At 43.2% G+C, this 14335-nt stretch overlaps 1 protein-coding gene across 1 annotated transcript in view; it reads left to right on the forward strand.

Moving 5' to 3' along the window:
- Positions 1–2335: 2335 nt before the first annotated feature.
- Positions 2336–14335, forward strand: part of LOC104028806 (sodium-dependent neutral amino acid transporter B(0)AT3) — a 29313-nt gene continuing 17313 nt past the window's right edge. The window contains exons 1-3 of the mRNA XM_075706442.1: positions 2336–2492; positions 11550–11690; positions 13058–13195. Of these exons, the coding sequence (XP_075562557.1) occupies positions 2336–2492; positions 11550–11690; positions 13058–13195 (436 nt within the window). The remainder of the gene's footprint in view (positions 2493–11549; positions 11691–13057; positions 13196–14335) is intronic.

The raw sequence follows: 14335 nt of genomic DNA on the forward strand, positions 1-14335 counted from the left end.
GCCATAAGTGACTCTTCCATGTGCAATCATTCTGGTTGGGTGGCCAATATGAAGGCTAACTTAATACTGACTTCTCTTGCACATTAAATTGGTTTTACTTTACATGCCACTGTGTTGCACAAAGCCACCGATACTATTTGTCTCATGCAGAATTTTCAAATATTTAATAAAAACCTTTCTAAGTATGAGAATGACAGTTTGATTCATTTATAATACTGGATATTTTATTAATTGCCTATTCATTCCAAGTTGCGGGCAGATAGTGCTGCTTTTGCTGATGACAGAAGAGGTAATCTTGCAATGGGGCAGCAGCAGTTCAGGAAATGGCAAAATCTGTCTTCTCTGGCACCTATGAGCAAGGGGTGCACCACGTGCCTGGGTCCATACTGATGGGGGATCCAAGGCACCTAAACGGTGCAAAGCTTCTCGCCCTCATCTGTCACAGTCAAGGTGGGTAGCTGTAGTTTGTGTACACGCAGACACATGTGCATGCACAACTATGTATGTTTACACCTACTTCAAGCTTCTAACTTCCATGTGACCCAGAGGAGCTCAGTCAGGAGCCCCATTCCTTATGCGGTCACTGGAGAGAGCAAGGGGCACCGTTAGACCACCCAGGCTGAATGCCAGAAGCGGACAGTGTAAATGTCCCCTCTGGATAGGTGGTCCCTGCACATAGGCAACACATTTGTATCACTTCGCAGCTCTTCCTATACCCACCTTTTAAGACAAGAATTGATCCAATTTACGCCCTGATGCTCCCTTATAATCAAAATATTCTCTTACAAGACATAGGGATATTTAGGGTATATCTACTCTAGACTGTGTCTTTAGAGTAGCATATCTGCTCTAAATAGAGAGTAAAGTACCGGGCACTGTATGTGTATTGGAATGATTAAATTAATTTGCATTCCAATTTCTTTTTTTTTCTTTTTTAATTATTTGAATGTGAGTAATTATTTAAACTATTTAAAGATGTTATTCTGTAATGGAAAAAAAACCAATTTATTGTCAGGTTTTCCTGCTGAGAAAAAGCTCAGCCACTGGGAATGAGTAAAACTGAGTTTGAAGCAGTCAGCTGCATGTGGCAGGTATGGAAATCAGTGTGTTGCTAGAACGGCCCCAGCACAGCACAAGGCATCTCCTGATCTGAAGCGCAGCAGCAGCAGGGGCGATGGTGGTGGGTGCCCTGGCAACGCTGATGCCATGCAAGTGCTGCCAAACCATGCCACGTGCGCCGACTCGTGTGTGCCCTGTGAGACAACATGATAAGGGACTGGGAAGTTGAGTTGCTCCACCTATGGATCTGGATGTTAGCAGAGCTACAAGCAGATGAACTGTGCTTACCTGGGGAGACTTGTATAGCGTAGATGTGAAATTGTCTTCTGGTTGGATGATCTGCAACCTGACCATATTTGTACGCTTAGCTGCAGAGCAGGGCTTTTATTTCTCTCTAAGTATTTTGGGAAAAAAATCCATCCTCACTTACATACTCTTCCCATTTCAAAAAGGGGAATCCAGGCATAAAGTCTTGATCTACTGAAGCAAGCACGGTGACTGGCTGATCTGTTTAGTGTGGAGCGAACTGATTTGGTGTGCAAAATAGCAAAACCCTGGTAAAACTGAAAGCCAACAAAAAAACATTCTTACATACTTGCAATTGAAGGAAAACATTCAGCTCATGTATTCATCAGTAAATATTTAATGAACAATAAAAATAGTCACTCGAGATTCATTGACAGGTAGGAAGTTATTAACCTCTAGCAGCTATGGTTAAAATGGACCAAATTCTAATGTCTGAACATATACATTCTAATTTTTCTTCCCCTTTTTTTAATTTACTTTTTGCACTTGCAAAAGATGTCTTCATTCAATTACCTCTATTAACAAACTAAGAAGGGAAATGGCAATACTTTACTCACAGATTTTTCCAAGTATTTTACAATTTTAATAAGTCTGCTGTAAAGATTTCATTTTAATTATATTCAGCGTCACACTTCTGTGAAAGTATCTGAGAGCAGAAGAAGAACAGAAAATAAAAACCTGTTTGATCCTGAGTTACCCATTAACAACATGTTCCCAAGTTCTCTAACTATAGAAAGAGCTGCAAAAAAGTCAGGAGTGGTAACACTCTCTATAATAATAATTCCTGGTTTTGTCTTTAAACTGCAGGTTCGGCGATGACACGTTCCTTTGCATCACATAAAAAGAAAGCTCCGCCTCTCTTTCCAGGATCCTCCAGTCACCCTGCATAAAACCTGTAGGAGAGACAGGTTTTGAAGCATCTTCCCATTTATAGGGAAAGGGGCTAAGGAGCCAAGGATATTTCATCAAAATGTCAAAAGACTTATCAGTGCCACCTGAAATCCCTAAAGAAGATGGCAGACCCAAGTGGGACAATAAGTTCCAGTATATTTTAAGCTGTATCGGATTTGCCGTTGGTCTGGGGAACGTGTGGCGATTTCCATACTTGTGTCAGATACATGGAGGCGGTAAGATTGAAATGGGACTTTGCCAAAATATTAAACTACAATTCTAATATAACTATACTAAGTTATGATGGGCATGGAAGTTATATATGTGCATCACTTTTTTTTAGCTATCTAATTCTCATAAATTTTTTGCACCAGTTAGATGAGCTTTTTCTATAGAAGTGTATTTCATTTTAAAATGATGCGTTCATTTAGGAAGTAAGACCAGACTGACACTAACTCTGAGCAAAACTGATGTTAAAGTTCTTAAATTGCTGCTACACTCCTGATGGGAGCAGGAAACTGAACCTGCAGCTCATTACCTTAAGGAAAGGTGAGAGTCTGGGGAGGCCTGAGTGAACCAGCCCCCAGAAAAATGGTTGCTGCATTTTCCTTTGGGAAGGTGAGCAAGTCGTTCCCCTCCCTTCTCTGATGCTCTTAGGAGCTACCTCATGGTCTGGAACTGCCCCTACACAAAACTAAATTGCACTTTTTGATGTCGATGAGGCTGTGTAAAATGCTCAGCTGATAGAACACCAGCAGGACCCTGGCAGGTGGCACGAACAGCTGCCCAAGCCTGTCCCTGGGCACCATTCCCACAAAGAATTGCTTTAGAAGCAGCCAATTTAGTAAATATAAATGAATCAGAAAAGAGTATTTGATAACTCACCATTCACAATAGCTTTTGAGATCTGCCATGGTAAGCTGTCTAAAGCAGAGTGAGATAGCAAATTCTTTCAGCCCAGTATTATTCATTATCTTTCAACTAACTGGAGAAACAGAAAATTCAAACCTGGAGAAACTGTCAAATGACGGAAAAAATTACTAAATCCAAGCTTGTTCTACCAAGTAGGTAGATACCAAGTATCTATATAATGGTACCAAGTAGGTATCTGTATTACTTGATGAACTACATATATTTGAATCAACCAAGGAACTACGAATGGATGCTGCCTTTAATGGAAGGAGGTGTTTCAGAAAGAAGTAGCCACTTAGGGACTCTGGTAAGTAGCTGAATTTATCAGATTCAGCAGGTTGTATCAACAAAAAGAATCTTGGCATATATAAGCAGAGCACTAGGATGTAGGTGGAGGTATTGCTACAGATACTAAGACAACTTCTGAACTTCTGACCTCTTCTGAAAGTCCACCTTTCAAAATCAACTTGAAAATTTAGACAAAATGCAGAAAAGCCCCAGTGATTATTCAAGGTCTGGAAAACTTATGGGACAAGGAATGACTTAAGAATCCAATCTATTTAGCTCATGAAATTGAAAATGAAAGAGCACGTTTATCATAGTCTATAAGCAAGCAAATGGAAATCATTTTGGTGCAAGGAGCTCTTTAACGTTGAATATGTAACAGCTGGAAGCTACGATTACTCAAATTCAAATAAGAAAAGAGAAGAAGCAGTAGGTTACGTTACTGCCAGGAGACTTAAAATTTTCCATTATTTATTTGCAAGATGTGAAACCCAGCATAACTCTCTCAGACGAGTGCCATAACTGGGTGATGAGAAAGCCATAGGTGCAAGCACGTTGTTTCTCTGCGTTTGCCCATGGCTGGAAAAAGCCTGTCACTTCAGTTAACAATACATGCATTAATGCGACGTGATAAACATGTCTTTAGAGAGACATCCCCATAGCGGATATGGCATGGGGCCTGCAAGGAAGATGATCTTCTGGAGCAGGAGCTGCAGGTCAGACAAATACCCTACCGCATCTCAGGTGGCTTTTCTATCTTGGAGCAAGGGAGCAAGCATTCAGTATTAACAAACAACATAATAAAATTAACATAATGTGATATTTTTGTAATGTAGTGAACAATTAACACAAAGCGCTCAGTGGAAGGTTGGAAACTCACAGACGGGACCATAGCAAGCCGCAGCTCCTCCGCACATCTCATTACACAGAGCTGCTTCTGGGACCACCAACTGCATGAGGCTGCATGAACTTCGTGCTTCAGGATTTTGTGCAAATTTCTATTATGGATTAAGATGAAACATCATTCTACTGACCATAAAAAGGCTCTCACACCTTCCCATGAAGCACCAAGGGCTGTTTCTCCATGCTGGAAGTGGGGGACTAGTTGGGGCCAGCTGTTTTTCAACTTCTTCAGATCACAGCCTCACTTCAGAAGATCAGCAACACTCACCTCCTACTGAGGTTTGATCTCTCCCCTCCATCCCTCCCCTTCAGGATCCCCTGCATCCCTGCCCTACAGACCTCTACCACCCCAGGAGGAGCGTGAGTCTGAGTGCAAGGAGACCCTCGGTGACCTGCCTTATGGACTGCACAGTGCTCAGAAAGTCTGTTTGCTTGTGTATCCAGCTTCTGAGCACTGGTACATCCCACAGGAGCTGCTAGGAACAAAAAAGACAGGGTTTAGAGCAGGTTTAAAGATAATAAAAATAGGAAAATGCTGTCGTTTCTTTGCTCCATGAGTAGTAATTTTGCCAGTGAAAAATCAGATTAAAATAGCTAGCAGACTCAGTAATGGCATATAGCTACTTTGCATCACTACAAACAGAGGCACAAGACAGCAGTGAATAAAGGTGAATGTATGGATGTACAGCCAATGTTTGGTCACTGGATTTTAACAAAGGGCTCAGAGACGTCAACAGCAGGATGGACTTGGTGACGAACTGCTGTGGGGTTTGTGAATAATGTATCCCAGAAAGCTGGCATTGCAAGAGTTTGAGTGAGTCATGAAGACCACCGAGAAGACAGAGCTGTTGGGTTTACACCAGTGTATAACGTAGTTGTGTTTTCCTTCTGCTAATTTAAGGCAGTGATGTGATTTGGGGTTGCCTTTTTGAAAGCAAACAACTCAGATGCAAAAGCCCAAGAGATTATCAGGGGTACTGGAGTATAAATCCTGCCTGTGTGCATCTGAAGACGTGAACATGGGAGAGACCAGCAGCACCGTGGTTAACCAGGAGCCCTGAGAGGGGCAGTGGCTCTGTGCCACAGCCACAGCCACGAGCGCGGTGAAACCTGGTATGGACATGGCATGGACATGCTCTAAGGCTGAGCAGCTTCTGGGGTACAGATCACAGTTTCACAGCTGGTTCAGATGATTTCCAAGTGTTTAAGAGTTAGGCAATGCACTTTTCCTTATTTCTAGATCTTTTCAAAAACAAGAGATAAAAATAAGTGCTTATATATTTGTCACATGTCAGCTGTTCTCATCAGACCTCTGGACCTTATTCATCGCACATTAGTGTTACTCAGTAACTCGGATCTAATATAATATCAGTTTTGCTGACATTTATCACCCGCTGTCGTTACTGATTATTTGGATTTATTGCCTGAGTTAAGTTAGTTATTTACTTTTCATGACTAATGGATATGAAGGTTGTTTGCCACAGTAAGTGGAGACAAACACAAAGGTTCCCAGGCAACTGGGATTGAAAAGAAGTCTCTAAATGGCCCAGTATATAGTTTGCCACTTAAAACTGAGACTCAAACAAGCCATATAGCTACATGTGTACACATACAGTCATCTGAGTATACTTAAAAAAAACCAACCAGTTCTAGCTGGAACTAACTGCAGTGGTTTACTTTTGATTATAGCTAGTAAAAATGTGCATAGTGCCTGAGCCTACAGGATGACTGAAAAATATCTTTAATATAACATACAGTTTCTTTCTAGGAAAATAAATACACATAAACACTAAAGTCCTGCTAAAAAGGGAGAACTGTTTACTTCTGGGGCAATGATTTACAGACTTTCATAACCCGTGGCCTACCTGACCCTTTGCTAGAATTTGAACTACAACTTGCTACGAAATGCAGTTGCCTGGCTCATTGTGTCCTCAGAAGGAAAATAAAATCTGAGAGGAACATGAGGTATACCTGGAAGACACAGTAAAAAAAAAAAGTATGTTGGAAAGAGCAGAACAGTTCACTCACTGATAGAAAAATTAATTATGTTACAAGTAACAAACTTAATTTTCTGTATTGTTACCATGTCCTGCTCAAGTCCTTTGTGAAAACCTATGGCATTTGGGCTTGATCCTTTCATAACTTGTTGTATTTGGTTGCCCTTTACAGCTCAAGTTGGTGCACGCTTGCACATGGGTGCTGCTCACTTGCATCCTTCAGTCATGAGTATTTCATAGGAAAGTTCACCAAGGTTAGTTTATAAGTTGATCTACGGGTGTTACCCATCTTTGTTTGAAATAGCTATTGCCCCCTTGGCTTTCTGGACATGACTTTAGTGCCTTCATTGTTGCTCAAGGAGATACAGCCATTTACATGGGAAACTCAATGCTGCCAAGTTTCGTAAGACTTGTACTGCAGCCTCTTCACCAGCTTCGTTGCCCTTCTCTGGACACACTCCAGCACCTCAATGTCTTTCTTGTATTGAGGGGCCCAACACTGGACACAGTATTCCAGGTGCGGCCTCACCAGCGCCAAGTACAGGGGGACAATCACCCCCCTGCTCCTGCTGGCCACACTATTCCTGATACAAGCCAGGATGCTGTTGGCCTTCTTGGCCACCTGGGCACACTGCTGGCTCATGTTCAGCCGGCTGTCGACCGACACCCCCAGGTCCTTTTCGGCCAGGCAGCTTTCCAGCCACTCTTCCCCAAGCCTGTAGCGTTGCATGGGGTTGCATGGACATGTGCTTTCTGAATTTTTCGGACTCTACAGATGCGTTTCCTTTGGAATTACTATTTTGCCACTTTCCAGGTCACTTCAGTCTTCCTTATATTTGTTTCCATTCCTAAATCTCTGATCTGAAGGAAATTTATTATTCATATTCTGGCCTTTCAAATGCTGTTGTGTCTTTAGATCATCATTTCAAGTTACTTGCCTTACTTCTGCTGGCTGATCTGCAGGCACAGGCAAGATGCACTACAGAGCACGTGGATCAGTTCCTCTAAGTTTTTCTCCACCATTTAGGAAGTCTTCATTGGTACCCCAACATCAAGCAAAGTTTTTCTGCTCTGCTTCTCACTGAGGCTCATCAATTTCTGCTGGTCTTGGTACATCTTGATTGGGAGGTCCCCTGGCTGATACTTCAAACTGCTTTGCATTTCCACTAGTCAGGTCTGTTTCTCTCTCTTTCTACGAGGTGACGAAACCAATTTGGCTGTTTCACTCTGCTTTGCTGGTTGCCAGCTTTAGACTGCGGTTCCTCGTTAGCCTCCTGGTCATTCTGCCCTCCAGTGCATCAGCAACTCTCAGCAGGCCACCTAGTAGTTCGTGCACTTTTCCTCCAGGTTGTCATGTGTTGGTGATACAATAAAGATTGTGCCCTTCAAGTGTCATTTTGCAGGCAGAGGGCTGAATATGGTTGAGCGTTGCTTCTCCGACCCGATTTGGCTGTATATTGCAATCGAGGGCGTCAGGTTTTAAAAACCCTCAGTGTATCTGGAGTGCACCAGGTATTTTCTTTTCTACTGACGTGACTATAGAGCTATCTCCACTCTAATGGTTCTTCTGAGTTAGCAACGATACCGATCGTGCTACATGCTGGTGCTTCGTGTCCCTTGGGACTCTATTGTTAATGAAACCAACTTACCAATATGTGCAGTATCTGTAGTTGTTGATAGCCTGATTTGAAAAAGCTCTAGTAGACTTTCTGTGCCTTCTCATGTGCACACAGATTGTTCCTTGGCTTTGCGGTATCCTTGTGCAGGATCTCATTCCAAAACAACTTTTAACTCTGGTAGATTTTGGACTGTTTGGGTTTTTTTTCCTTGACCTTCTTTTAGTAATGCTTGTATCTACTTGCAGGACGGATGCTTTATGCATCTTGAGTGTCTTTCTGACAGAAGGAATGGTGTAGATTAACATTTTCCTACATCATGCTTCAGGGATGCAACTAAATCATGACCTGGTGATACTTCTGATTTTTATGGGCATTTCTCCAGGCTTTTAAGGTACTTACAAATGCTTGATCACTATCATTTTCCTTATTCATTTTTTGAGAGGAAAAAAGTTACTGAAGCTAAATTTTTGTTTTTAGAGGTTCCTCCCTGGGCTTGCGTCTTACGTATGTCATTTATTTGCCTTTCACTGTGGAGCAGATAGATCTAGACTATCTAGATATAAATATACATAGAACATCCAGATACAGAATAATTTGCTTATTGGCACTTTATGATTGTTTCTGCTAATTTTTCCTTTTCCCATGCCTCATGGAAGCCAAAGCTACTGAGTTTCTGCTGCACTGGTGCTACACGTCATATGGGTGCTGATAGGGTTTTGCTGTGCCTGTGTTTGAATGCTCTGTTTTGTGATACATGCTCTGTGTTAGGTACCAGCTTGCTGCTTCATTCTGCTTCTTGGATTTTCTTCTTGCTTTTTCCACGTTTAGATTTCTCATGGCTTTTTTTTTTTTTTTAAAGTATTTAAATTCTGCCTTCTGGCACATCCTCCCCTATCTATTAAACAGAGCCCTTGACTATATGGTGCTAGAGGGTTCCTACTCACTATCAGGTATCTGATACCTTTCTAGTATCCTTTTTCTTTCTACAGGTAGGGGATTTTATTGTGGAAAAGAGTAAGCTTCAAGTGCTTGAGTAGACTGCCTATGCTTTTCCTGACTGTTTCCTTTTTGCCTAAAAATACTGTAAAGCAAAGGAATGAATAACTGAAAACATATTTTTACACTGCAAACCATTTATTTGAATTGGGTTCAAGGAAGATTATTTCTGTTAACTATTTCTTCTTATTCCAATCTTCTGCCATATTTTCATATTTGCAGATAGCGTACTTTTTATATTATTCTCACAGAAAAACAGTAGTTTCTTTCCAAGTGTAACATTATGTTTTGCCACGCTGTAAATATGACTGGAGATACGTACAAACCAGCACAAAGTAAACAGGCCTTTATCAGCAGAATATCTAAACATGCTCTGCTGTCAATAGTTCAACTAGCAAACAGAAAAGGGGAGAGAGATAACAGAGGGCAGTTTGCACTAATTATTACACAGTTATTTCCAGGGAGATATGATACGGGAGATAGGTCGGTCCCTCACAGAGTGCTCTGCTAGCAAGGGCTCAGCATTGCATGGATTGCAGCGAAACAGCTGCCGCCCGGAGCTGGTGTGCAGCCCGGCAGCTGGGCAAACAAGCAAAGGGCTCTGCACTGCGGTGCTCCCGTCACTCACACGAACGTTTTGCTCTTCCCAGGAGCCAGCCCAAGGCATCGGGCTGTCAGGAGGGCTGGGTGGGTGGCCTCAGGTGTGCTGTGGAGGGGGATATTGCAGCAGGTTTGAAGGATAGCGCAGGACTGAACATGGCAAGAGGTTACTAAATTCTTGCAGAAGGGACCGGCAAATTCCTTAGTATTTACATGGGACCTTCAGTAGGTAGCTCCAGGTGAGATTTCATCAGGTGGTAGAACACTTAAAAATAAACAAATTATTGTGGTCCTTAATTCCCTCTCAATCACTCTCTTGGGCAGGGTGGGGGGTGGGTGGTGGTGGTTATAACAGCCACTTTAGGGCTTCCTCCAAGCAAGGGAACTACTGAGCAGGGGTACCAAGGATCCAAACTGAGGATTTAACATTCTAGGAATTAACAGTGAGACTCCTTTTTCAAATCTGCTTCTTAGCAGTTAAAAGCTAAGAATTCAGATCTTAAGGAGAGACATTTATTTCCACCTTTGGCAAATTAAAAACAGTCCTTCACTGAGAAAAGCTTTGCCAATCTCTGTTCCTATGTATTTCTTGATAAAGGGCTAAACCATTAAACAACACACCTTCTCCGGGTACTGCATGTAGTTATTGCAGCACCTAGCAATAGGTAGCAAAGTTATTGCAATACTGAGCCCAAGTGACTCAATTTATCTGCCCAGCCTTTCTAAATAGTCAGTGATTGCAAAACACGGGAGCCCTTCCAGGAAGAGACCAGAGATCCTTGTGCATTCCCCCACCTCCCTCTCAGAGCCGAAGATGGAGCCGACAGCTGGGCTGCTCCGCTCTCAGATGGTGATGGTGATGCTGATGCTGCTCTCCCTGCCAGCGTGGAGGGAGGGGAGAATATTTCCAGAGCTGGAAGAGCAGAGCTGGGCAGACTCAGATATGAGATTTGGAGGCAAAATTGAAATGGTATAACAAGGCACATGTTTATTGACAAAGCGATGAGGAGCATGGAGCCTGTATGAGCTGGTAGGATTGGGAGGGGGCTGAGGCAGGACTTCTGTCTTTGTTTCCCCAAGGAAAAGAGGCTTTGTGGTCGCAGTGGTTATTGGTCATGGCAATAAACTTCAATCTATTAGACCATTTTAATTTAGTTGGGCATTTGGGCAGGTGCTTTAAACATACTGATGAAACTTCTCCTGGTCTCATGAAAATCAGTATCTGTGCGAAGGAGGGAGACCCATACCCACGTCCCTTCTGAGGGAAGATGGGGGAGATGATGCGTTGCACATCATTTTGCAGGAACCAGCCAGGCTGACAGCAGGGTTGAAACCTGCCCGCAGGCACCCCACAGCACGTGCTGCCTCTGGCCCAAGGGAGCCGCTACAAGAAAAACAGAGAAGGCGTAGAAGATACAAATCAGGAGGAAACCAGGTTTCGTTGCTCCCAAGACTCACAGAACAACTTCAGCCTTGCTTTCAGTTTTTCATTAGCCAGAGGCTCTGTGCTTCGAGCAGAACTTCATGCAGTAAAGTAACTTGGTCTCTTGGGGGCCTCCAGCACAAAATCCTGCTTTACCAGGAGAGGATGGAGGAGCAGATGCCCGAGAGCTTTAAGGAGGGAAACGAGGCAATGCAGTATAGGGGAGAGGCAAACCCTTAGGACTTATGAGCAGAGGGAGAAAAGAAGATGCTTAAAAGAAAGGGAAATGGAGAAAATACTGAGATTTATAATGCGCTGTGGCAGTGCCTGAGGGGAAGCATCCTGCAGCGCTAAGCATCCCAGTCCTTCCTCCTATACCTTCACCAACAAAATTGCCAGTAACAGATGTTACTTGGCAGGTATCCCTGGCAATGCTCCCTCTCTCAACACATCCCACAAGGACTTTGTTAGGGTCATAAAGCAGACAAATTACAAAACAGTAATTTCAGTGAGATGCAGCTAATCACGTGGCTCAATTGCACTTAATTGTGTTTTCAGGGGCATTCCTGATCCCATACTTCATCGCTCTTCTCTTTGAAGGAATCCCACTGTTGCATCTTGAACTGGCCCTAGGGCAATGCCTGAGGAAAGGCAGCATCGGTGCCTGGAACACCATCTCGCCTTACCTCGGAGGAGTCGGTACGTCTCTCGGGGTCCCAACTCAAAGAACTGCAGCTGAGCTCCCACCCAGCACTCACCTCCTACAGACCTGTGCCTGATGCTCCTTAGGACATTGGTCGCATTAGGTGTTACCCCAGGCACGTGGGAGACTTAAACACAAACCTCATAACCTTTGCTGTGGGAAGCATAACAATTATGAGCTCTGCTAGCCAACACTGCCCCTTTCCCACCATATATATCTTGGAGCTTACACAAGAGCTGCCTGCCCACAGTGCTTGTTGTTCCTCTGTCAGACCCCCTCCAGGAGCCAGTCTTCTCCTTCCAGGGACTGGAGGGGAGACAGAAAGATATGAAATCAGGCACGGGAGTCTGGCACCTCCTAAAGACCCTAAAGCACCTGAGATAGTTTCCCTTCATGAGAGGGGGGCACAGTAGGGCTACTGAAGGGAGATTATTAACATGGCTGGGCACGAGGGACAATCCACATGGCAGTGTGCATCAGACCTGTGTGCAGTCCTGTACCAGCAATTTTTTTTATTATTTAATTTAATATACACTGAAAAACTATATCTTGTGTCCTGTGTGCATTGTTAGGCTGCAAAAAGTGAATGGGAGCAGCCACCATTAGAGGGCTGAGCTATCGGCTCTACTGGTTTTAAGATAGCACCCTCCTGCCTTCAGGGGCAAGCAAAAGCCCTCAGATGCTCCAGCCAGCACTGCTGCATCACGTCCTGCTTTAAGCAGGTGCCTGAAAATTGGATTGGCAGCAACAGCCATGCCTGTGGACATGTGTGAGAGGAGAAGGGGTGGGTTAGAGGAGTTATCTAAGGGCCTGAGGGCAACCAGGAAGAAATACCAAGCAGCAGGGTGGTGCCTCTAGCTAAACCCATCTCCTATGATTAGGCATGTCCATCTTCCCTTTGCAAAAATGCAAGCACGCAGAAACCCTGCTGTTGCTATTCTTCCTTCCTTATTGTAGCAGTAAAATACTTACCAGGTTAGGGCATACGTGCATGATTTGGGACAAAAGAGTGCCCTCACGCAGCTATAGCGTGCTGTGAAACTTCAGTCTCTTTTGGTATCTGCTATAGAAGTTGTCCTGTGTGGTAGAAAACAATGTATTATATACTAGCGCAAAGGTTTCAACCCTCATCTTCTATGTAAGTAAAGAGTATCAGCCTTCTTGGAGCAGGGCTGGTGAGCTGGGGGACTGTGCACCGGTGTTTGGCTACTGAGGACACAAATTCCCACCTTCCCTGTGAAAATCTCTTGGGGGGAAACAAAAAATCTTGAAAAAATAGGAAACGTGAGCTTCTAAGAGCAAGTTCTGTGACTGATAATTTTTTCCAAAGCTTTTCTAAGCTGAGATCTTGTGCTTTCTGCAGGGGTTGGTTCGTGGATGGTGTCGGTTCTGGTGAGCTTATACTACAACACTGTTTTAACCTGGGTGATGTGGTATTTCATGAACTCCTTCCAAGAACCTCTTCCTTGGAGTGTTTGTCCTCTAAATGAAAACAGAACAGGTAACTACCGCTTCGAGCGTCACTGCTAGCAAAAGGAAGATCGCAAATATCAGAGTCTGGGGGCTAGCAAGGGGGAAAGGGAAGTTTTGTTTATTTCTTATGCTTGTGCTATGATACAAATACCAGTCTGAAAGAGCGTCCTCTGCTTTCTGACTACAGAGAAATAGTCCTTAATCGAGACACACGTGTCTGTTATCATAAACTACCTATCAAGACATGTGAGATTGTTAGCATAATTAAGAACCAAATTTATGACTACTTTCAGTAACTGCTTTAAATGAGACTTTTGAGTTTACATTAGGTGGTGATGCATTGGTTATGACTCATAACAAGCTCTTATAGAAAACTTTCAGCTCATTTGCCATGATGTCCTGAGAAAGATCATCTGAGTTGCCCGAGCAGGAAACACAACCTTACTGGAGAACTTTAGTTTCTGCCTGTAGATCGCTGAGACTACTTTTACACATCCAACAAGACAGCTTCCTAGAACAGCTAATCAAGAAACCCCTGAGAAGAGAAGCCACACTTGATTTGGTCCTGAGTTGTGCACGACACCTGGTTTGTCTTCCTGTCAAAAAGCTCTGAGAGTGATGATAGCCTACTCAAAGTCATCATCCTCGCAGGAATAACAAAAGCCAGAGAGTCCATGACCCCTTTTGCTTGATTTCAAAATGGGAAATGAAATAATAGTGTTTAAAAAAAAAAAAAAAGAAGCAACTAAATAAGCAAAACACTTTTGAGGTAGCAGAGAAGCTGCCTAAAGAGGGAATCTTTGAGGCTCAGACCAAATTCACACTACCCATTACAAAACCTTTAGTAAGACCAAAGACAGACAGCGTACCTAGGCAGGATAAGGAAGACTGCTCTCAGTTCTCTAAAATGATTTTTCAGCTTTCTTTTTTGTTCAGAACACGAGACAACAAGTTCCAGGGGAGCAAGAAACAATCTGAGTAAGAAGCTAAGAAAAAAGACAAAACATAGCAGAAGTCAACTTTCTTTTGGAGACCTTAGGACTATGCTAGAGTAGGAAGACCATTAGACATCCCCCATCTTTGTTACAGAAGTAAATTATTTGGGCCTTAAGAAATAGGATTCTTTCATTTCTCAGGACACAGGTGTCCCAAACAGTGACCTAAACAA

Source organism: Pelecanus crispus, chromosome 2, assembly GCF_030463565.1.
Source record: "Pelecanus crispus isolate bPelCri1 chromosome 2, bPelCri1.pri, whole genome shotgun sequence".
Lineage (NCBI taxonomy): Eukaryota > Metazoa > Chordata > Aves > Pelecaniformes > Pelecanidae > Pelecanus > Pelecanus crispus.